The sequence below is a fragment of the Planococcus citri genome, chromosome 5 (assembly GCF_950023065.1).
Source record: "Planococcus citri chromosome 5, ihPlaCitr1.1, whole genome shotgun sequence".
In the NCBI taxonomy this organism is placed as follows: Eukaryota; Metazoa; Arthropoda; class Insecta; order Hemiptera; family Pseudococcidae; genus Planococcus; species Planococcus citri.
The window spans coordinates 17657294-17679982 of record NC_088681.1 but is presented as its reverse complement, the minus strand read 5'-3'; the positions used below and the strand labels follow the sequence as shown (position 1 = coordinate 17679982).

The 22689-nt window shown below is 34.9% G+C and overlaps 2 protein-coding genes across 2 annotated transcripts; both read left to right on the top strand.

Annotated features, from left to right (window-relative positions):
- Positions 1-753: 753 nt before the first annotated feature.
- Positions 754-9731, top strand: LOC135846410 (cytochrome P450 4g1-like). The gene is made up of 12 exons (XM_065365490.1): positions 754-1029; positions 1115-1218; positions 1294-1375; positions 3660-3848; positions 3995-4064; positions 4157-4283; positions 4363-4426; positions 4780-4889; positions 5011-5079; positions 5143-5314; positions 6482-6661; positions 9395-9731. The coding sequence occupies exons 1-12, from the start codon at positions 864-866 to the stop codon at positions 9586-9588; spliced, it is 1527 nt and encodes a 508-aa protein (XP_065221562.1). The 5' UTR covers positions 754-863; the 3' UTR covers positions 9589-9731.
- A 2783-nt stretch (positions 9732-12514) lies between these two features.
- Positions 12515-22274, top strand: LOC135846409 (cytochrome P450 4g1-like). The gene is made up of 12 exons (XM_065365489.1): positions 12515-12761; positions 12864-12967; positions 13037-13118; positions 15823-16011; positions 16236-16305; positions 16392-16518; positions 16601-16664; positions 17856-17974; positions 18090-18158; positions 18276-18447; positions 21003-21182; positions 21991-22274. Exons 1-12 carry the CDS (start codon positions 12596-12598, stop codon positions 22161-22163), a joined length of 1515 nt encoding a protein of 504 aa, XP_065221561.1. The 5' UTR covers positions 12515-12595; the 3' UTR covers positions 22164-22274.
- Positions 22275-22689: the final 415 nt, after the last annotated feature.

Sequence of the window (22689 nt, the reverse complement as noted above, 5' to 3'; positions counted from 1 at the left end):
TGCTTTAAATAGTTCAAAAAGAAGTTCTGATGAAAATTCCTTGAAGTTCTGCCAAAAATGTGATTCATTAGCTTGCGTTCAACTTTTTTCAGAAACCCTAAAAAAATATAGGCCTAATTATAATTTATAAAGATCATTACGATGAGTCGAATCACACCTTTTGCAAAAGTTCTAGACATTTTGACCTAGTTTCATTGGTTCAAAATTCTTAAAAACTGCTCTAAAAAAATTCCGATGGAAGTTTTCGATTTTCTGCGTACATTTTACGCTATTTGAATAGATTGCATCGCACCTTTTACAAAAGTCTTAAAAATCATGACTTCTATAAGCTCAAAATTAGTCAAAATTGCTCAAAAAAATCAAATAGAAATTTTGATCGGTTAATTCTCACCATTTTTGAAAATCCCAAAAATCATGGACCAATTTCGGGCTCAAAATTCTTCGAAAGTGTGTTAGTTTAAAAATGCTTTTGTGATATGCTGTTTGCTCCTGTGTGATATTTTCGAACATGTCTGAAACAAATCTCACGCCGAATAATAATTATGTGTACTTTCAAACTGAGAAAATTTCAATCTTTAATACGCTCTCCTGTAAAATTTGCAAAAAAACCAGTTAGGTACCCTAGTTTTTTACCTGTGTACTCCTCATTCGTAAACTTAGCACTTTAGCAGCAACATGTTATTTTATAAAAATGGAAAACCCCAATAAATACATAGACCTATAATTAAAATATTCGTAACTGTATCTAACATAGAAATGTCCCGTTCGACAAGAACTATGTCTACCCAGTTTAGAAGTTCAACAATTCATATTCTGCTTTTTATTCGCGTGGTTTTGTTTTTGTGCGTGTCTCCCGTTTCGATATGAATTTCATACAGATATCAGCTTGCATCTCTGTAATTGTTATTTTGTTAAGCTACATTCGTAAACTCAAAAACAAAAGGTTCTACAAATTACTCGAACAGTTCCCATCACATCCCACGTATCCATTGATCGGAAATGCGCACATGTTTTTTGGATCCATGGACGGTAACTTGACTGATCGTTTGCAGTATTTAAGCTCATCTTTATAGTCACCTATAATGTTACATTTACATTACCTATTGTCCATCAGATATACTTCCAAAATTGGAAAAAATTATGAAGCTCAATGATCGCGTAGTACACTGGTTCGGTCCCATACCGTGTTTATTTTTGAAAAAACACGAAGATATCGCTGTGAGTATTTTCACGTCTTATAAGTATAACTTGGTTTTCTCATATTTTTAACAATCATGTTCTTTAAATATGTAGATGACGTACAACCTAAGTTCGGATCGTGACTTACTTGGAACACCAGATGATTGGCTCGGTGTAGGGATATTGACCTCCAAATGTAAGTCATCTAGGTACCTCTAATTTGCAGGTACACAACAAGAATGGGGAGATTTAATGGACAATTACTAACAAGGAAACCTTTACAGTTCGTCAACTCCGATCGAGCTGAAATTTGGCTCACTGAAAGAGCATGTCATTCAGACCTTAAAACCAAATTTTCTGCTGTCGAAGTTGATTACGATGTTTTTGGGAGTGATTTGAAATCGCTGGAAAATCGCTGGAGAAAAGCCAACTTTTGTCAGAGGTTCTGAGTCGAATTTAGAAGGTACACGAAGCTTTGAGCAATTTGTTACAAAAATTCGACAATTTTGGAATTATTTGAAAATTTGAGATTTTTTAAAACCTCTAAAAAATACACTTTTTCACACGTCACTTTGGATTTTCGATTAACCGACCTTAATCGATTTGGAATACGAAACTCATGATAGGATTAAATTTTCAGCTGCTGAAGTTGATTACATCGCCTTCTGGGGCGATTTGAACTGGCTGCAGAAAAGTCAATCTTTTGTTGGAGGCTCCAGATTGGCTTGAAAATGGTGTCAAATGATTCGGAGAGGTGACTTGAGTATATAAAGTGAGTTTCAGATTTTTATCTCAATGCTTGCTCTTTTTGCACAATTTTAACATAGGTGTACCATTTCCTCCATTTTCAAACTTTGTCAAAAAACGAAAAACCAACTTCGGCAGATGAAAATTTATAATATTCTGAAGTGGGTCATTCCATGTCAAATCGACCAACGTTTTTGAGTCAGGTCTTTCGGTTTCGTTCAATTTTTTTTTACAACATCTACTCACCCAGTAAGTAAGAAAACCGCAGTAATTATAAGAAACCCGCAATCAGTTTGGTCCCAGCCCCCTCAGGGGGCGGGTGGGGGGGGTTTCCATTATTTTCACATTGTTTCGAGGTATTCAACTTCAGCAGCGCATTGCTCCAAAACTATGATACTTCGACCAAAACTAATTTCATAGTTCGGAAGGGTAGGTATTGAATTTTAAACTTTTTAAGCATTTTGAAATTTTCAAAATTTGAAAGTTCAAATTTCAAAATGGCGCTGTAAATGGGAGCTACCATTTAAAATTCTGAAAACATTTCCATAGATATACCTTTTGATGCTTTTTCGAAATATTCAAGTTTCGAGATGGGATCTCTTGATGGAACCCCCAATTTTGGGCTAAACTTTCGAAATAAAATCTGGGCCATGTGATATATCGAATTCTATGTTGAGGGTGACGTTGAACACGAATATGACGTCAGATTTTTGATAGGGCCCCATCCATGGCCCCCCAGCACCTCCCCAAGGGGGTAAAATTTCAAAAAAGTGTTTTGTTCGTGCAACACGTGGAATAGCAATTCGTGTTCAGCGATATCGAAAACATATATTTCATGTGTCACACAAATGTAGTCCTTTTTTTTGGGGATCACCCCCTTTGGGGAGGTGCTGGGGGCTGTGGACCGGTCCAATCAAAAATCTGACGTCATGTTCGTGTTCAGCGTCACCAATAACATACTATTCCACGTGTCGCACGAACAAAACACTTTTTTGAAATTTTACCCCCTTTGGAGAGGTGCGGGGGGCCGTGGATGAGGCCCTATCAAAATCTGACGTCATATTCGTGTTCAACGTCACCATAAACATAGAATTCGATATATCACATGCCCCAGATTTCATTTCGAAAGTTTAGCCCAAAATTGGGGGTGGATAAGCTCCCCTTCCATCAAGAGATCCCATCTCAAAACTTGAATATTTCCAAAAAGCATCAAAAGGTATATCTATGGAAATTTTTTCAGAATTTTAAATGGTAGCTCCCACTTACAGCGGCATTTTGAAATTTGAACTTTCAATTCGATAGTTCTGTTCAACTTTCAAATTTTGAAAATTTCAAAATGCTTTAAAAGTTTAAAATTCAATACCCTTTTGAACTGTGAAATCAGTTTTGATCAAAGTATCATAGTTTTGCAGCAATGCGCTGCTGAAATTGTGTACCTCGAAACAATGTGAAAATAATGGAAAGCCCCCCCCCCAATCCACCCCCTGAGGGGGCTGGAACCAAACATGGATTGCGGGTTTCTTACTTACTGGGTGTGTAGATTTTGTGAAAAAAATTTGAGTGCAATAATTCCAGTTCGATCGGAGTTGGGTAGTCGAATAGTTATGGATATAGGTAGTACTTCTTCATTTTCAAGATTTTAATTCGTATGAACGATTAATTCCTTATATTAGTTATATTTGAACCTACTTGAATCAATGAAATCGTATGCCATTATGAGTGAAAATTTTCAGATGAAGAATGGAAGATGTCCAGAAAAATGTTTTCGCCAGCTTTCAGCTCGAATATGCTTTTGAAATATGCGGAAGTCATCGAGAAACATTCTCTAAAATTTGTCGACAATTTGAAATCAGCAGCAAACAGTGGTGAAGAAATTGATGTTTTTAACTGCTTAACAAGACTCTCCATGGACACAATTATGGGTAAAAAAAAAGAGAAAAATTCATTTCTCATTTCAGCTTGTTTTGAATTTATTGTTATCAAATGATAAATCATTATGCTTTTTTCCAAACGTAAGCAGCTACCTAATCTAATTGCAGTATACCTATAATTTTTTTTTTGGCTACAGGAACTTTATTTGGTGATTCAATTGAAACCGATGGAAAAATGAGAGAGAAATTTTGCTTTGCTGCACATGAGTAAGTTAAGTTTCATAACTGAAATTAGCAAATAAATCACGACCTTTAGCGTAGCATGAACTCTAATAAAAAAAACTATAACATTTGTGTAGTGCCATCCAGTACCCTATAAAACGTTTACAGTATCCTTGGCTGCTTTCACATCGATTAAATAGGATCTTTTTACACATAATAGGCAAAATCAATACCATCCACGACTTGCAGTATTATCCAACAACGGTACCTAACTATTTTGTATTTTCAATTTGATTTTTTCTTTCGACTTCGAAAATTTCATAAAAACTCTTCTTTTTTTCAGATACTGAAAAAAACCATCAAGAATTTCCAGAATGTACGACGTGACAGTAATACACCTGATGAGGGTAAGAAAATTTTACAAAAATCTTAAAATATACTTTATTGTCCCCCCCCCCCTCTCAAAAAAAAGATTAGAAACTGGTTAGAATCGTTTCACGTAAATGCATAGTTCCTGAAATGTCCAGCAAATTTCTGAAAATTGAAATTTGCTTAGAATCTTACCTGATGAATTTAGAAAACTGAAATTCATCCTGTACCCCAATTTAAACATCGACTTGGATTAAAAAAAAGTATACAAAAAATGTACTTCAAGTTTTTGAAAACTCATCGAAACCATTTTCTTCTTTTCGCCTTCAAATAAGTATTCAAATGAGAAATGATGTGTAGTAAAGCCTCCAAATATTATTTGATGTTACAGTCGACACATCCAATACAATGATCGATGTTCTGGTACGGTATTGGTTTAAAAATTCCAGCAACTTCACGGAAACACGTATGAGAGATGAAGTATTGCACATTATAGCAGCGGTAAATAGTACTTAAATTATATGTACATATGAAGAAAATCTCTGCAGCTACCTACCACATGTCTCGAGATTTAATATACATTATACAAATCTTGATTTTACTTATTTTATATGCATTTAAGGCAGTCGAAACGTCATCAATGAGCACTAGCTTTACAGTTTTTATGTTGGCACTCCATCAAGATGTTCAGGTAAATTCATTATTAAAGTTCTGATTTACTCATAAACGACTGTAACATTATGCATGATTACAGCAAAAAGCATTCGACGAGGTTTCCAAACTCGTAACTGATGATGGCACATTTACCCCGAACGACGTCATCAACAATATGCCATATTTGGATCAATGCATCAATGAAACAATACGGCTGTATAGTCCAGTAGCAGCAATGCCCAGACGTATGCATAAGGATATTACATTGAATGGTAGGTTGCTTCCATTAGATAGGTACACGTTTTATAGGAGTTAGCAATCTGTGTTCTTCTCAGGGGCAAAAAAAGGGGGTAGTAGATTTAGGAGTAGGTACAGTTGACATGATACGAAATTTCATTTTGAAAATACAAAAATTATTACATATTTATAGACACTAGACAGAGTACGATTCACAGAAAAATATCGTTGTCAAAATAAAATTGAGAAATTTCTCATCTTCATATTTTCCTCCTTCAAATATTTTCAGTACCTACAGAATTGAGAATTGTTGAAAAGGCTTGAAGTTACTTTTCTGATGAAATGGGCAAAATTTGAGTTGACATATTGGTCGACTTTTTTTGTATAAATTTTGAATTTTACCCCCCCTCCCCCATGTGACCCAATTTGAGTTGAAGGGTTTTTAAATAATGAAAAATTATACTTTCTACTTCAAAGAAGCATCTGAAATAATAGAATTTAGAAAGGGCAAAGCCCTGATGCAAAGCATATCCAAAGTTTAATTTTAAATTATGCCAAAAATTCAAAAAGATAAATCGAATTTTAAAATTTCATTTTTGGCAACTTGGAAAAATTTATTAAAGACAAAAAACTGGATTCTTCACTGAAAAAAAAAAATGTTTTTTCACATCTTGAAGTACTAATTTTCGAAAACTTTTGCCCTTTTTCAACATTCGCCGTTTTATTCGGCAAAATTGGTATTTTTTTTTACTCATCGTTATATCAGTTGGAAAATATTTGATCAGCATCCACCTGCTTCCCTCCTCAAAGAAGTAGATCTTTGGTTTCATCTCTAAAAATCAGGTAGATGAGAAACACAACTGGGATTCTATTTATGCCTGGGAAAATACTGTTGTAGATTACCCAAACCACTTGTGTTATAATTCGTTTGTTCTTCGAAATTCGTCGTACCAAAATTCGCACATTTTTCATAAAATTCTAGTCTTTTGTTTGCTTTTCCATTGAGAATTTTTAAATTGTATTAATATAATTATATATTATGAGTATTAACAATTCATTGAACGAATTGTAAACATTGAGTATAGTTGTGAGTTTTTCAGAATTTATAGTCAAAAGTTCTCGTACCATATCAAATAACATCGTGTAAGTTTGAAACACATTTATTAGGTACTAGATAATCGTGTTTTTATTCCTATGCTCAGATAATGCGATAATTCCTGCAAATACACTAGTGCTGGGGTTGATACAATTTGCAAATTGGGATCCTGACGTATACAAAAATCCGGAAAAATTTGATCCCCAGAATTTCAGCAAGGAAGCGGAAGAAGCACGACCGAAAACAAGTCGACTGAACTTTGGATATGGGCCAAGATCCTGCATAGGTAAACAAAAAACAATTATTCCAATAATACTTGAACGTTTCTCAAAAAAAAAAAAAAAAAAACCCTCATGTATCATAGTCCGGCATATGACAATAGAAGTAATTGCACCCCCCCCCCGCCGATCCTCCGGGACAACTTTTTTCTTAAAGGGGACATCCTAAGGAACATTTTAAAGCAAACTTGCGCAAAAAAAAGTTGGCCTTACTCACAAAATGGCGGCCATTTTGATTGACAGGTCAGCCGAAATCGCAGATTTTGCGTTTCAACATAGGACTTGCACGCAATTTTTCAAACTTTACAAAGTTAGATCGAAAGATAATGCAAAAATTTATCACCTGTCAAAATTTCAAGCGCTAAAGTGCGTTTTTCAATATTTGGTGAATTTTTGAAAATCGTATTTTGGCCAAAAATGAGGGAAAAAATCAGAATTTTACCAAATTGACCCAGAAAGATGAAATTTGGGATATACCCTATTTTCGACATGCCAAATCGATTAAAAAAGGTTTCAACCCGTTTTGAGCAGTTCTGGAGCCTCCAGCAGATTTTTGAAATTCGAAATTCCCAGAAAATTCCATTTTCAAGTCGTTTTGGAGCCTCCAGCGTTCTTTTGAAAACTCCTGAAGCCTCCATCAGATTTTCGAAACTTTATATATTTTTATCAAAATTTCATCAAGTGGAGATGGAAAGCTGAAATTTACTCTACATTCCAATTTTAACACCCTCTGAAGACGACTTCAGGTGAGTTCAATTCATTTTTGGGCCTCCAGTGACTTTTTTGAAAATTACTGGAGCCTCCAGCAGATTTTTGAAATTTTAAATTTTCACAAAATTTCATCAAATAATGGAGATGGAAAGCTGAAATTTACTCTACACTCCAATTTCAACACCCTCTGAAGACGACTTCAGGTGGGTTCAAGTCATTTTAGAGCCTCCAGTGACTTTTTGAAAGGTTGTATGACGTTTTTTTGAAAAATTGAAATTTCCTAAAAGTAGCTGGACGCTTCAAAACCATTTGAAACCACCATGTAGTCTGCGAAGTAAATTTCAGCTTGCCAACTCCATTTCATAATTCAATGTTGAGGACATTTCAAGTTTCAAAAATCTACTGGAGGCTCCAGTAAAATTTTCAAAAAAGTCGCTGGAGGCTCCAAAACGACTTGAAATCCACCAGCAGTCAACTTCGTAGCGTATTGAAATTAGTTTGCAGAATGAATTTTGGCTCTCCATCTCAGTTTGATGAAATTTTGGGGAAATTTCAAGTTTCAAAAATCTACTGGAGGCTCCAGTAATTTTTAAAAAAATCGCTGGAGGCTCTAAAATGACAATTTAACCCACCTGAAGTCGTCTTCAGAGGGTGTTAAAATTGGAGTGTAGAGTAAATTTCAGCCTTACATCTCCATTTAATGAAATGATAAAAATATGTATAAAGTTTCGAAAATCTGCTGGAGGCTTCAGGAGTTTAAAAAAAACGCTGGAGGCTCCAAAACGACTTTAAATTTACCTGCAATACTTCGTGGCGTATTGAAATTGAAGGGTTCCTTTCCAAGTCGGCCTAAGTCAATTTTTATCATTTTTGAGTTAGCAGCGCCATCTGCTGGTACAGGTCGGTTAACACCTTTATCACCTTGTCCCAACACCTGGCGTTACTTTTTTCGCTCAGGAGCGCTGTTTTGCCGGCTCGAAAAAACAGCTGATTATTCCAAAGTGGCCTAAATCATACATTTTTTAAGAATTTGTATACAAGTGCGGTTGTGCCGGTTTTTTTTTCAAGTTTTTCAACGATTTTCGAGAGACGAAATTTGAAGGTGCTTCGAATGAAATTGTTTCAGAAATGTATTAAATTAATGATTCGTGAATTTTTTTTTGAAAAAACGCGTTTTTCAGCTCTTTTTCGAAATTTTTAACATCAGATAATTCCAAATGGGCCTAAGTCCACTTTTTCTGACTGTTTGACGCGCTCTGGAGCTGAAAATACGCAAAATTAAAAAAATACCAATACGGTACTTTAAAGCAGAAAGATCAAGCTTCACAACCATATAATCACATAATTTATTATTGAAGCGGAAGGGCGAGAAAAACACTTATTTGTGTTTTTCTCGAAACGAAAAAAATGGACTTAGGCCGACTTGGAAAGGAACCCTTCAATTAGTTCTTAGAATAAATTTCAGCTTTACAACTCCGGCCAATTTGATGTAATTTTCTGGGAATTTCGAATTTCAAAAATCTGCTGGAGGCTCCAGAACTCCTCAAAACGGGTTGAAACCGTTCCCAATCGATTTGGCATGCCGAAAATAGGGTATATCCCATATTTCAGCTTTCTGGGTCAATTTGGTAAAATTCTGATTTTTTCCCTCATTTTTGGCCAAAATACGATTTTTAAAAATTCACCAAAAATCGAAAAACGCACTTTAGCACTTGAAATTTTGACAGGTGATAAATGTTTGCATGACCTTTCGATCTACCTTTGTAAAGTTTGAAAAATTGCGTGCAAGTCCTATGTTGAAACGCAAAATCTGCGATTTCGGCTGACCTGTCAATCAAAATGGCCGCTATTTTGTAAGTAAGACCAACTTTTTTTTGGGCAAGTTTGCTTTCAAATGTTCCTTAGGATGTCCCCTTTAAGAAAAAAGTTGTCCCGGAGGATCGGCGGGTGGGGGGGGTACAATTACTCCTGTTGTCATATGCCGGACTGTCATATGGCAGTTTTTATCGTGTATGCTGAATGTTCAACAGGTGCCAAGTACGCGATGTTATCTAACAAAATGCTAATGGCTCTCATTTTACGCAACTATCATTTATCCACCAGTGTCAAAGAGTTCACTAAAGAACATTTAAAAATGGATCTTAGCACCCAGAGTAAAATTGGCTATCCTGTCAAATTTACGAGAAGGCGAGCGAGAAGTTCATTAATCATGGAAAAAAATTAAATGATAATTTCTGTAATAGGTATTTACAACTTATCGGTATTTGTGAATCTTTTATTTTATAATTTTGTACGAACGATTTCAGATTAATTAAACGCATAACAATGCCTATAATTCTACAAGAAAATTGTTCATCTTCTGTGAAATGATCCCTTACATGCTTCTTCGTTTTTGCGAAGAGAGAGAGGGATGCTGATGATGCCGAAATGTCAGACTATTTGAAAAATATTCCATAAACCTTGTCGAAAGTTCGAAACCATACGGCAAACTTATTGAGGAAAGCATCCATGGTCGCAATTTCAGGTTTAAAAAAAAAAGAAAAATTCAGCTTTTATTTTTGATTTGTTTTTAATTAGGTACCTATGATGACGTAGGTACGTAATCTGTACTGGTTGCGGATTTCCACACAAGTGACCTCATTATCAAAATTTTAGATACAATCGAATATCCAATGCCTTTTTTTTCAAGTGCAAGCAGCTAATCTTGATCACTTTTTTTTTGGTATTTACGTCACTACAGAGACGTCATTCGGTGTTTTTTGGGTAATGCTTTGCATGAGTAGGTATCATAAATAAAACACGAACTTAGGCGTAGCAGAACGGAAATTGTAATAACCCGATTACATTTTTTAAGTGCCATAAAATACATAACCAACAAAAATTCTCCAAAAAAGAATCATACTTACCTAAACCCCACTCTCATTTGGGGAGTGCAGTTACCTTACTTTTGATTCAAAGTTGAACGTATTAAGTACAAAACAAATTATTCAAAAATTTTAGTAGGTAATAAAATATAGGTACCTACTCTTTAGCTCAACCAAATTTTTAACCCTTTGGAGGCTATCTAGGTTTATGACTTAAATCCTCTCTTATTTGCACCCTAGATTTATGGTTTTTTTTCATTTTTTGATCAAATGGCATTTCATTTACTTACCAAGTTTTTATCATCCTTACTCAACTGGGAACTGCCTGATGACCTTTTTTACCATCGTTATAACGATTTTTTTATTATTAATTTTTTTAAATATTTCCCAAAACAGCTTTTAAATAATGTTTTTTACTCTTGTTGTTGAATTATTTTTGAAAAAAATTCCCAATTTATATTTGTTTTGTTGGAAATTAAAGATTTGAGCTTTTTCAAAACTTTCATTCTCTAAAATAATTTTTCTTTGAAAGCTCAACTTTTTTGTGATTTGGTCAATCGGGCAGCGTACCCTATTACACTTTTCAAACCAATTTCTTTTCCCAACATTGGAACCTAGATAGCCTCCAAAGGGCTTAAGGGTTTTCCTCGCAAGTCAAAATCGTGAGTTGTTTCTGAGATACCTTTCTTATACTTAATATGATTTTTGATCCAAAAAATACTTCCAATTATTACCTGATAAAAATATAAGTATTGATTATAGTTATGTGGGATCATCAACGAAGAAAATTTTCAAAAAATTTCTACAGACATCAATTTTTTATTATTATTATTTTTTTTTGCATTTTTCCCACATTTTTGGAACTTTATGCTGGAGAGCCAACTTCATTCAGGAGTTCAACAAAAAATTTCCATTCTAATTTTTTTTTTGATTTTTTTCAATTTTGAGGGGTTCTTTTACTGAAAGACCAATGTAGGTATGATTTGAAGGGCATGTGAAAGTTTTTTCTTGAAAACGGAATTATTTTAAAAAATTCCGACGCATAAACGAATTCTTGAACTGTTCTGTTATGAACATTTTTTTAAAATTAAATCCAATTCACCTAATTAGAGTATTTCAAGATACTTACTAATTACCTTAATAAGCAGAAATTACATTTTTTTTTTCCAGGGCACTAATTTTTCTATCAGTTACCTGGTCGAGTATCTACGTATTTCTACATAGGTGATAAATTTTTGTTTACATATTTAGATTACAATTTTCTAGGCATACATATCCGTTCCTCGGTGATTAAACGCAGATGCAAAAAAAAACCTATAACTGCATGTAACCCTTGTTAATTACCTACAAGAATGTGCAAATTGCATTATTAGAAAAAAATTTGAACAACTTGGTTGTAACCTCGAACGCATTTGAACACGAATCATTATGTAAATGAAACGCGTAAAGTAAAATTTGCTCAACGTACTCGAACTCCTACAGCAAAAAAAATTATTGGTAACATGAAAATAAAAGAATACCTCCCAACACATGACGTAAATACTCGCAAATTGGGCGATGGGCACATCCGACAAAAAGGGAGACTACCTATGGATCGCGAATATTACTCATATTTTGGAATCCTTACGAGTAAACTCGACGTATGTACTTTCTTGAGATAATTTCTTCGTTCGAATTAATCACCTGCTTTCGTTCAATAATTAAGTTTTGTTTTTAGAGTTTTTGCGCGGAGCGCGAAAAAACTCTATTGTAACCACTTTTTCACAGTCGTCAACGTCGTCATCGTCATCGTCGTCAACGTCGTCGTCGTCGTCGTAGCATTTTAATTATTAAAATGCTAAGCAATATGCATAAATAATTGGCTAGGTTTATGTTTTTATCTGAATTTCGAATCAAGTTTAAAATATTATTGTTGTTGTTTATCTTTCATTTTTTTTTTCAACAACGAAAAACAAATCGAATCGGTGAAGATCATGTGAAGATTGTAATTTTCCAAAATAAAATATAACGATATTTCGTGTAGCAAAATTCCAAAGATTATTTTGAATTTAATTTTATAAAAATCGGGCATCTTTCTAAGTATCTATACAAGAATTGAAACGGTAAATTCAGAAAAATTAATAATTTTTCAAAATAAAATAAATTACGATATTTCGTCTATGTCTGAGGTGAGATTATATTGATCATACATCAAGATTTGTTGAAGAACTATTCAAAAGCATACAGCATTAGAATTTAGATCACCCAATAAGCAAAAGGTAAATGCAAAAACTCTCTTGCAATCAGCGAATAGCTGATGGCTTGTTTATTCTCGATTCGCGTGGTTTTGTTTTTGTGCGTGAACTAATTCCACTTAGCCGTTTCAATATGAATTTCATACAGATATCAGCTTGCATCTCGGTGATTGTTATTTTGTTAAGCTATATTCGTAAACTCAAAAACAGAAGGTTCTACAAATTACTCGAACAGTTCCCTTCACATCCCTCGTATCCATTGATCGGAAATGCGCACATGTTCTTTGGACGCGTGGACGGTAATGTGACTTGTTTTCAATATTTATAAGCTGATTTTTGCAGTCACATAATTCGTAATGTTACATTGTTATATGTACTTACATTACATACTTGTCCATCAGATATACTTCCGAAATTAGAAAAAGTTATGAAACTCAACGATCGCATAGTACACTGGTTCGGCCCCATACCGTGTTTATTTTTGAAAAAACATGAGGATATTGCTGTGAGTATTTTTATGTCTCACACAATTCGGTTTTCTCAGATTTTTAACACTCGGATATTTTTTAAATAGATGACATTCAACCTAAGTTCGGATCGTGACTTACTTGGTACACCAGATGATTGGCTCGGTGTAGGAATATTAACTGCCAAATGTAAGATACCTATACCTACCTATAATTACACATACACAAGCATAGGTATTAGTGGTGGTGAAGTGTAGAAAATTTCAAAACCTAAGAGTAATGTCCAGGTCTGCTCCCTTCTAATGAAACTATTCGTGTAGGTACCTAACCCGGCGTTGAGTCTTCAAAGTGAAATTCTTATGAATGAAAATTTTTATAATTCTATTCAAAGAAATATTTCAAAAATGCAAAAATATTCATTTTTTAGGTTTCTGCTTTTGTTTATTGAAAAGGCGGTGAAAGTTTTTCAATATGTTTCACTCATAAAATTATACTTGACACGAAAAATAATATTCCATGTCAATTCGTTCACAAATTCGGGGGAGGCGGGATATCTCACGTCATGTTCGTCTAAACATTGGTAAAATATCTCGAAAATGCAAAATTTTTCATTTTTCAAGTTTCTGATGGTATTTTTGCAATCAGTGCCAAACTTGTATTTTTTTTTCTCGAAAATGAAGAAAAAAATTCCAGTCCAATTTTTTGATATGTTATTCTACATAAAAAGGACTAAAACTGTGAATTTTTCAGAATTTTAACTCGTGAACACCGCGCGTGGTTATATTTAGATTATATATTTTGAAATCAATTTTTCGTAGATTGCCCCCTCAAAGTACATACTACAAATTTGAAAAAAAGTTTAAAATTCTATACCACGTACCTACTACCGGAAAAATTTGCTACTGAAATTTTGCATTTTCGGTCATTTTGGAGAACTTTGAAGCCGCACAGCTCCCACGTTGAAACAATAATCTGAACATTGGCACCCTCTTCGCCCTTCTTCTAAGTGGTTGAGGTTCCTCTCCCAGATACAAACACAACTGATTTTATGTCAAGATTTCAACAACTCACAAGGGAACCTCTTGAAGTGTCACACTCCGATTTGAACGGGACCACGATTTTTGGAAAGAGCATGGTTTAAAACCCCTAGAACCAAATTTTCAGCTGCCCAAGTTCATTTTTCTATTTTTGGAGAATTTTTGAAAATTCAAAATTGACTGTTTTTGGCGATTTATGCTTTTTTATTGAAGTACGAACTTGACCAGTAAAAATGGTCAAAATAAGTCCCAAAACTAATATTAATTACCCAAATCCAAATTTAACCATTTCCAGCCATTCTGGAGCCTCCAGCGCGATTTTTCAATTTCTCCAGAATTTTGAATTTGCTCCAGAAGGCGTAAATATGAAGTTGGGCAGCTAAAAATCGAGTTGTGTGTTATACTCGACCTGTGTAACAAGTTTATCCACATGTGAGCTTATTTTGAGAGTAACACCTAAAAAGTGGCTTTTTGACCAGCTTTTATCAAAATTAAAAAATCCAAAAAATCAAAAGTTTCCCGTTTGTGTGGAAATTTTTGAGGTTCACGTGAATCGCTGTATTTCGTCCCAAACTAATCCCCCAAATCCAAATTTCACAATTTCCCGCCGTTCTGGAGCCTCCAGCGCGATTTTTCAATTTCTCTAGAATTTTGAATTTGCTCCAGAAGGCGTGAATATGCAGTTAGGCAGCTAAAAATCGAGTTTTATATTGCACTCGACCTGTTTAACGAGTTTATCCATATTTGAGCCGATTTTGAGAGTGACACTGCAAGAGTGGTTTTTTGAGGTGTCACTCTCGCTCCAAAACGGCTGGAAATGGTAGAATTTGCGCTCCGGGGGTTAGTTCTTGAAGAAATACAGCTATTCTCACAAATTTCAAACATTTCCTCCCAAACAGTTATATTTTGATTTTTTGGATTTTTTAATTTTGAAAAAAGCTGGTCAAAAAACCACTCTTGAGGTGTCACTCCCGAAATCGGCTCAAATGTAGATAAACTCGTTAAACAGGTCGAGTATAATACACAACTCGATTTTTAGCTGCCCAACTGCATACCGACGCCTTCTGGAGCAAATTCAAAATTCTGGAGAAATTGTAAAATCGCGCTGGAGGCTCCAGAATGGCGGGAAATTGTGAAATTTGGATTTGGGAACTTAGTCTTGGACAAAATACAGCGATTCACGTGAATTTCAAAAATTTCCACACGAACGGGAAACTTTTGATTTTTTGGATTTTTTTAATTTTGATAAAAGCTGGTCAAAAAGCCACTTTTGAGGTATCACTCTCAAAATCGGCTCACATGTGGATAAACTTGTTAAACGGGTCGAGTATAACACACAACTCGATTTTTAGCTGCCCAACTTCATATTTACGCCTTCTGGAGCGAATTCAAAATTCTGGAGAAATTGAAAAATCGCGCTGGAGGCTTTAGAATGGCTGGAAATGGTAATATTTGGATTTGGGTAATTAATATTAGTTTTTGGACTTTTTTTGACCATTTTTACTGATCAAGTACGTTCTTTTTAAAGAAAGCATAAATCGCCAAAAACAGTCAATTTTGAATTTTCAAAAATTCGCCAAAAATCGAAAAATGAATTTGGGCAGCTGAAAATTCGGTTTTGGGGGTTTTAGACTATGCTCTTTCCAAAAATCGCGGTCCCGTTCAAATCGGAGTGTGACACCTCAAGATGTTCCCATGTCAGCTGTACCTAGAATATCCTTAAAATTGTCCAATGACATCTTCATTTTTCTGTATACTTCACTACTTCTACACAAACTCATTAAATTTCAAAAATAGATACGAGTACCTACCTATTATGAAATCTTACGCCCATAATTATGAGCGAACATTTTCAGATGAAGAATGGAAGCTATCCAGAAAAATGTTTTCGCCAGCTTTCAGCTCGAGTATGCTTTTGAAATATGCGGAAACCTTCGAGAAACATTCTCTACAACTTGTCGAAAATTTGAAAGCAGTAGCAAACAGTGGTGAAGAAATTGATGTTTGGACCTGCTGCTCAAAATTCAATGTGGAAACAATTATGGGTAAAAATAAAAGAGAAAAATTCAGCTCATATTATTTTGACTTGTTTTTATAATGCGATGTTGTGGATATTCAATGTAGAATTTCTGCGTCAATGAATTTCATATTTACCATTAAGATATTGCGATCAAATGATAGTTATCATTTTTGTATTTTTTCCTAATTGTAAGCAGCCTAATCTAATCACAGAACCTATAACTTTATTTTTATACTTGCCTCACTGTAGGAACTTTATTTGATGATTCAATTGAAAGCGGTGGAAAAATGAAAGAGGACTTCTGCGTTTCTGTGCATGAGTAAGATTCATAACTGAAATTATAAAATAAACCACGACCTTTAGCATAGCAGGAACTTAAATTTAAAAAAAAAAAAATTTGTGTAGTTCCATCGAGTGCGTAACGAAACGTTTCCAGTATCCTTGGCTAATTTCACATCATATAAATAGGATCTATTTGCATATAACACGTAAAATCAATACCATTCACGACATGCAGAATTATCCAACAACTGTGAGTGACCTCCTCCTCGGATTTTCAATCTCCCTCCTTTGATTTCGAAAATTTCACTTTAACCCTTTCTTTGTTTTTTCAGGTATTGAAAAGAACCATCAAGGATTTCCAGAATCTACGACGTCAAAGTACTACACCTGACGATGGTAAGGAAGCCAAGTAAATCAAATTCCTCAATCTTACCTTCATTACTTAATAATATTATAAGTTTACAACAAAAAAAAATGCAATTGAATTTTATGGAAAAAAGTTGTGAAACAAAACATTTTAATTTAAATTTGATCCTTGGCGATTTTAGCAAAAAACACGACTTTTTAGAAATTGATTGGCGAAAAAATGAGATTACTTTCCAACGTTTCGGCAAAAAAATTTGTAGAAAATGAATTCAAACTTTCTGAACCTTTTTGCAAAATAAGAACAATTGTAAGCAATACTGTTAGCTTTTAAATGATACTTTATGGCACTGTTGACAAATTTCTAGAATTGTTGCTGTTTTTGACCGAACGTCTGGCTATGACAGTTCTACGTAGCAATAAAAGGCAAACCTTTTTAAAATTTTTTTGCTACACTGAAATTGGAGTACGAAATGAATTTCAGCTTTCCAACTCCATTCGGTGTCATTTTGTTGATATTTCAAGTAGGCATTAAAAAATCTGCTGGAGGCTTGAGTAATTTTCAAAAAATTGCCGGAGGCTCCAAAGAGACTTGAAACTATCTCCAGTCGACTCAATAGCGTGTTAAAATTGAAGTGTAGAGAAAATTTCGGCTTTCATCCAACTTCATCTGATAAAATGTTGTGGAAATTTCAAGTTTCAAAAATCTTCTAATGGCTCCAAAACTGTTCCAAATGATTCTAAACCGTTACCAATCGATTTGGCAGGTTGAAAATAGGGAATATCCCAAATTTAAGCTTTCTACTGGTCATTTTTGTGAAATTTTCATTTCTTTCCTCATTTTTGGCCAAAATGTACTATTTAAAAAAAAAAATCCTAATTCATTAAAAAATGTTGAAAAATACTTTTTTTGGGGGGGAGGGTTCCCCTGTCCTAACAGCTTGTGGATGGGACAAGTATATTGGTAAGAATAAGAATAAATTACATCTTTTACACATTGGTTCCTAAAATCTAATATTATGTCTATGAACATCTTGCATATAGGTAACTAAATCTTATGCTAAACCTAACTTAACATTGGGACATCTTACACCACATTCTACCAGATCATTACTTGTATTCTTAGGCTAAAATCGCAACCATTTTCTCTCATTTTTTCTTCAAGTTTTCAAGTGACAAACGATGTGTACGTAATAAGTCTCTAAATATTATTTTCTGTTACAGTCGATAGTGTCGGCACATCCAAAACAATGATCGACTTTCTAGTACGGTACAAGTTTAAAAATCCTACCAGCTTCACGGAATCACGGATCAGAGATGAATTATTGCACATTATAGCATCTGTAAGTAGTACTCAAGTTATACGTATGAAGATCTCTGCAGCCACCAAATATGTACCTATCTCGAAAGTTAATGCACAAATCTTTATTCATTCTACTTATTTTGTACACATTGAAGGCAACCGAAACGTCATCATTGAGCACAAGCTTCACACTGTTGATGTTGGCACTCCATCAAGATGTTCAGGTAAATTCATTAATTTCAGATTTACATACAAAATTTATGGAGGGAAATTTTTTTCTACTAATGAACGAGGAATGACTACATATATATGTACTTACCAAACATTATGTATTATGGCAGCAAAAAGCATACGACGAGGTTTCCAAATTCGAAACTGATGATGGCACATTCACCCCGAACGATGTCATAAATAATATGCCATATTTGGAACAATGCGTCAAAGAAACATTACGACTGTATAATCCAGTAGCATTAATGACCAGACGTATCCATAAGGATATTAAGTTGAACGGTAGGTTGCTTCCATTAGATATACTCAGTAGACCAATATGGGAATATTTTTCTCTATACAGGGTGTCTGGTGAGTGGAGTCAAAACTTCAGATTTGGATATAGGTACTTAACAAACGTCCGATGGACAAGTGGCTTTTCTTTGCAATTCAAGGGGCGACCCAGATTTGAAACAAAAATTGAGAAAATGTATTTTTGACCTTGGGAATGGGTAGTACAATTGGTAAATAAACAAATTTTGCCATTATGAATTTTTGGCTACCTAACTTAGAAGTTGATGTTTTCAAATTGTGCTTGCTTATACTTATCCAAATCTGAATTTTGTTCCACCACTCCCCGGACACACTGTACATTCATCTTCAATTCTAACATCTGATCGTTGTCATCGTTTCCCTATAAGCGGTAGGCCTGTTGGCCTGTCTGCTATGGTGTGGAACTTGTTGAGGATGAGTCTGAGATATCAGCGAGTTTCCTCCTTAGTCTCCCTCTGCATCTTTTTTCCCCATTGGTGTACAATTGGAGGACCTGTTTCGGCGATCTTGTTTCCTCCATCCTTTTGACATGATTCCTCCAATCTTTCCTATACCTACTTTTTTATCTTCTTCACGACTGGTTTCACTCTGAGATCTGCTGTTATTTTCTCAGATGGGACTCTGTCTCTGAGAGTCATCCCCGCTGTTCTCCTCATGAATTTCATCTCCGCTGCCGTTATTCTTCTTTTATCAGATTTCTTCAGTGCCCATACCTGGTTAAGTAGTGAAATACTTTTGTTTTTCAAAATGAAAGAAAATTCTATTCTAGTTGTATGTAAGTACTAGAGCTGAAAACGGTACTCGCTGACAGCAGGTAACTACTGTACCCATATTGTAAATTCTCGCTTCTCGCTAGTAGCGGGTAGCGAGTTGAAAAAATGCCGCACTGGTTCACGATATAACTAGTAGATAGCGCATTGAATGTGTAGCTGGTGTACCGGCATGACATCATCATTGTCATCAATCATGTCAAACGTCAATCACACATACAAACAACAGGTGTCAAAGCATAACTCCTCCCACTTAAGCATTATCAAATTTTGGGGTGCGTGCGCAGACCGAGTGCAAAAACAGTCGGGTTATACTCGCTATACGCTACTATCTGTATCCGAATCAACCCAATACAACCACTAGCGGGTTTAGCCAGTATTTTAACCAGATACCAGTTAGCGGGTAGCGTAACCATTTTCAGCTCTAGTAAGTACTAGTGGTCTGCCCAGGTCCGAATACTCCGGCAAAAAGCCCAACCCCAAAAGTCTGAAAACAAGCCAGACGGGCCCGATCCCAACCCAACAATAATTTTTCAACACTTCCGATGAATTTTGTTGCAACGTTGGTTGGCGTGATGGGATGAGATGGTTTTCCCAACAATAGGCATTGTTGTGATGTGAACATGGTGCTACACTTCTTTATTTACGAGTACTCACAGCGCATGCTTTGAGTACCAGTTACGTACTGAAACCTGAACCGGAGAAAGCCCAACAAGCCCGGCCCTACCCGACCCAACTTTTATCAGGCTCAGCCCGCGGGCTTTTGGACTGGCCCGAGCAGACCACTAGTAAGTACCTAACAGAGCTGAAAAGGGTTACGCTACCCGTTAACGGGTATCTGGTTAAAATATCAGTTAACCTGCTAGTAGCTGGTATCAAGTTGATTTGCGCACTAGATAGCAGCATATAGCGAGCACAACCCGATTGTTTTCGCACTTAGTCTGCGCACCCACCTCAAAACTTGATAATGGGTAAGTGGGAGGAGTTACATTTTGGCACCTGTCGTAAGTGCGTGTTATTGACGTTTGACAGTGATTGTTGGCAATGAATGACGAGATAATGCCAATACACCCGCTACACATACAACATGCTACCAGCTACAATGTGAATGGATCTGAAATTTTTTCAACTCGCTACCAGGTACTAGCAAGCAGCAGGAATTTACAGTATGGGACATGGGTACAGTAGTTACCAGCTATTAGCGAGTACTATTCTCAGCTCTGGTACCTACATTTATTGTGCTTCAAAGCAATTTTTTTATTGTTAGTCCACTGCATTGTAAAGATTGCAATTTTGCCAAATTTTGTATCTTATAATTATCTGCCCAATTCCCGACAACATTTTATGACTTGATAAAAAAAATCTCTCTTTGTGGTCTAGATTTCAGTTTGTTTCATTTTTTGGTCAAAGGCATTTCTTCCACCAAGTTTTTATTTTTGGGTATCGTTATTACGCTTTTTTTTTATTACCTGATTTATTGTTTTAATTTTCCGAAGTATTTTCAGAAAGGGCTTTTACTAATATTTTTTACTCATGTTGTTGAATTATTTTTCAAAAAAAAATTATTTTCATTCATTTGTTTTGTTGCAAATTAAGGATTTGAGTTACTTTTTTGCGGACCTGTCAATTGGGCAGGGTGTTCTATTAGGGAAGATCCAGGCAAGAGGAACCAATTTTTACAAGGTTCCAAAAAGAAGAAAACGAGGTGAACCTATGCAATGACCTATATTAATCCTGTTTTTTTCCTGTGCTCAGATAATGCGATAATTCCTGCAAACACACTAGTGTTGGGGTTGACACAACTTGCAAATTGGGATCCTGATTTGTACAAAAATCCGGAAAAATTTAATCCCGAGAACTATAGCAAGGAAGCTGAAGAATCACGTCCTAAAACAAGTCGACTGAGCTTTGGACATGGACCAAGATCCTGCATAGGTAAATAAAAATAACAAACAATCATTCCATATAATACTTACACATTTTTGATGACATTGTTGCACTTTCCTCTTATAAAGGCATCACAGTTGCCACTACATTTCTACAAAATGTCATTAATCTTTTATAAAAATGACTAAGTAAATGACATAGGAGTAGGTATCAAAATTATTAATGAATCTAAATCTGAACATGTAATCTTCACTACGCACTCGAAGAATCTGCAACTTACCAGTCACCATCAACAACATGATGATACCACAAAGGAACTCTACAAAGTATTTGGGAATTCAAGTCGTCCAGACATTAACTTGGAGAATACATACCTATATAACTTGATAAGATGGGCTGACTCTTTGCACATAAAACTATAAATTAAGTAACAAACTTCTATGTACTTTACAAAATCATCATCAAACCTATTTGGACATACGTATGGTTGCCAACAATGGGGCATTGCAAAATCATCGAATATAGAAATGATTGAGCAGATGCAGAATAAATGCCTTTGTCGAATAACCAATGCGCCATGGTACTGCAGAAACAAAGACCTCCATCTAGACTTACACGTGCGAAGAACTATCTCTGAAGAAATACAATGATTTGCAACTCAACATTCATACCATCTTGAAAATCATCCTAACAATGAAAGCAAACCTCTCCGAGTACCACATGTAACCAGACGTTTAAAAAGAAAGAAATTCTTTGAATTAATTTAGAAGTTTTATACTTACAATTAATACTAATGCTTTAGATGTTTTCTAATGCAGCATGGCAGTTTTTATCATGTATGCTGAATGTTCAACAGGTGCCAAGTACGCAATGTTATCAAACAAAATGGTAATTGCTCTCATTTTACGTAACTATCATTTATCAACCAGCGTCAAGGAGTTCACTAAAGAACATATAAAAATGGATCTCAGCACCAGAAGTAAAATCGGCTATCCTATCAAATTTACGAGCAGGCGAGAAATTCATTAATCATGGAAAAGAAATGAACGATAATTTTTGTACCTAATACAACTTATTGGTATTTGTAAATCTTCCATTTCATTATTTTGTTGATATAAATTCACATTAAGCTCATGATAAGTAATAATTGATATTTAATTCTACAAGACAATTGTTCATCTTCTGTGAAATAATCCCTTGCAATTTTTTTCGCTTTTGCGAAGAGAGGGAAAGGACAAGGTAAGAATTTGCAGGCTGAAATCATGCATTACATATTTCAAAATTGGATCACCTACAATTGAGCAGTGAGCATTATCTTAGCTGCCGAGCATAAAATTGATTAGGAAACCAAATGGTCTTGAATTTTTCAACGTTGCCAAAAGTTGTGCACTAGTAAATTGATGAAAAAATTGAATGAACAGGTTATCACGGCCGAAAAAACTGATAATAGTACAAAAATTATTTTCAAAACGTGAAATTACCCAAAAATAGAAGATTTGAAAATTCACATCGACTTAATAGAATCTTTAAAATGGTTGTGGATATCGACGACAAT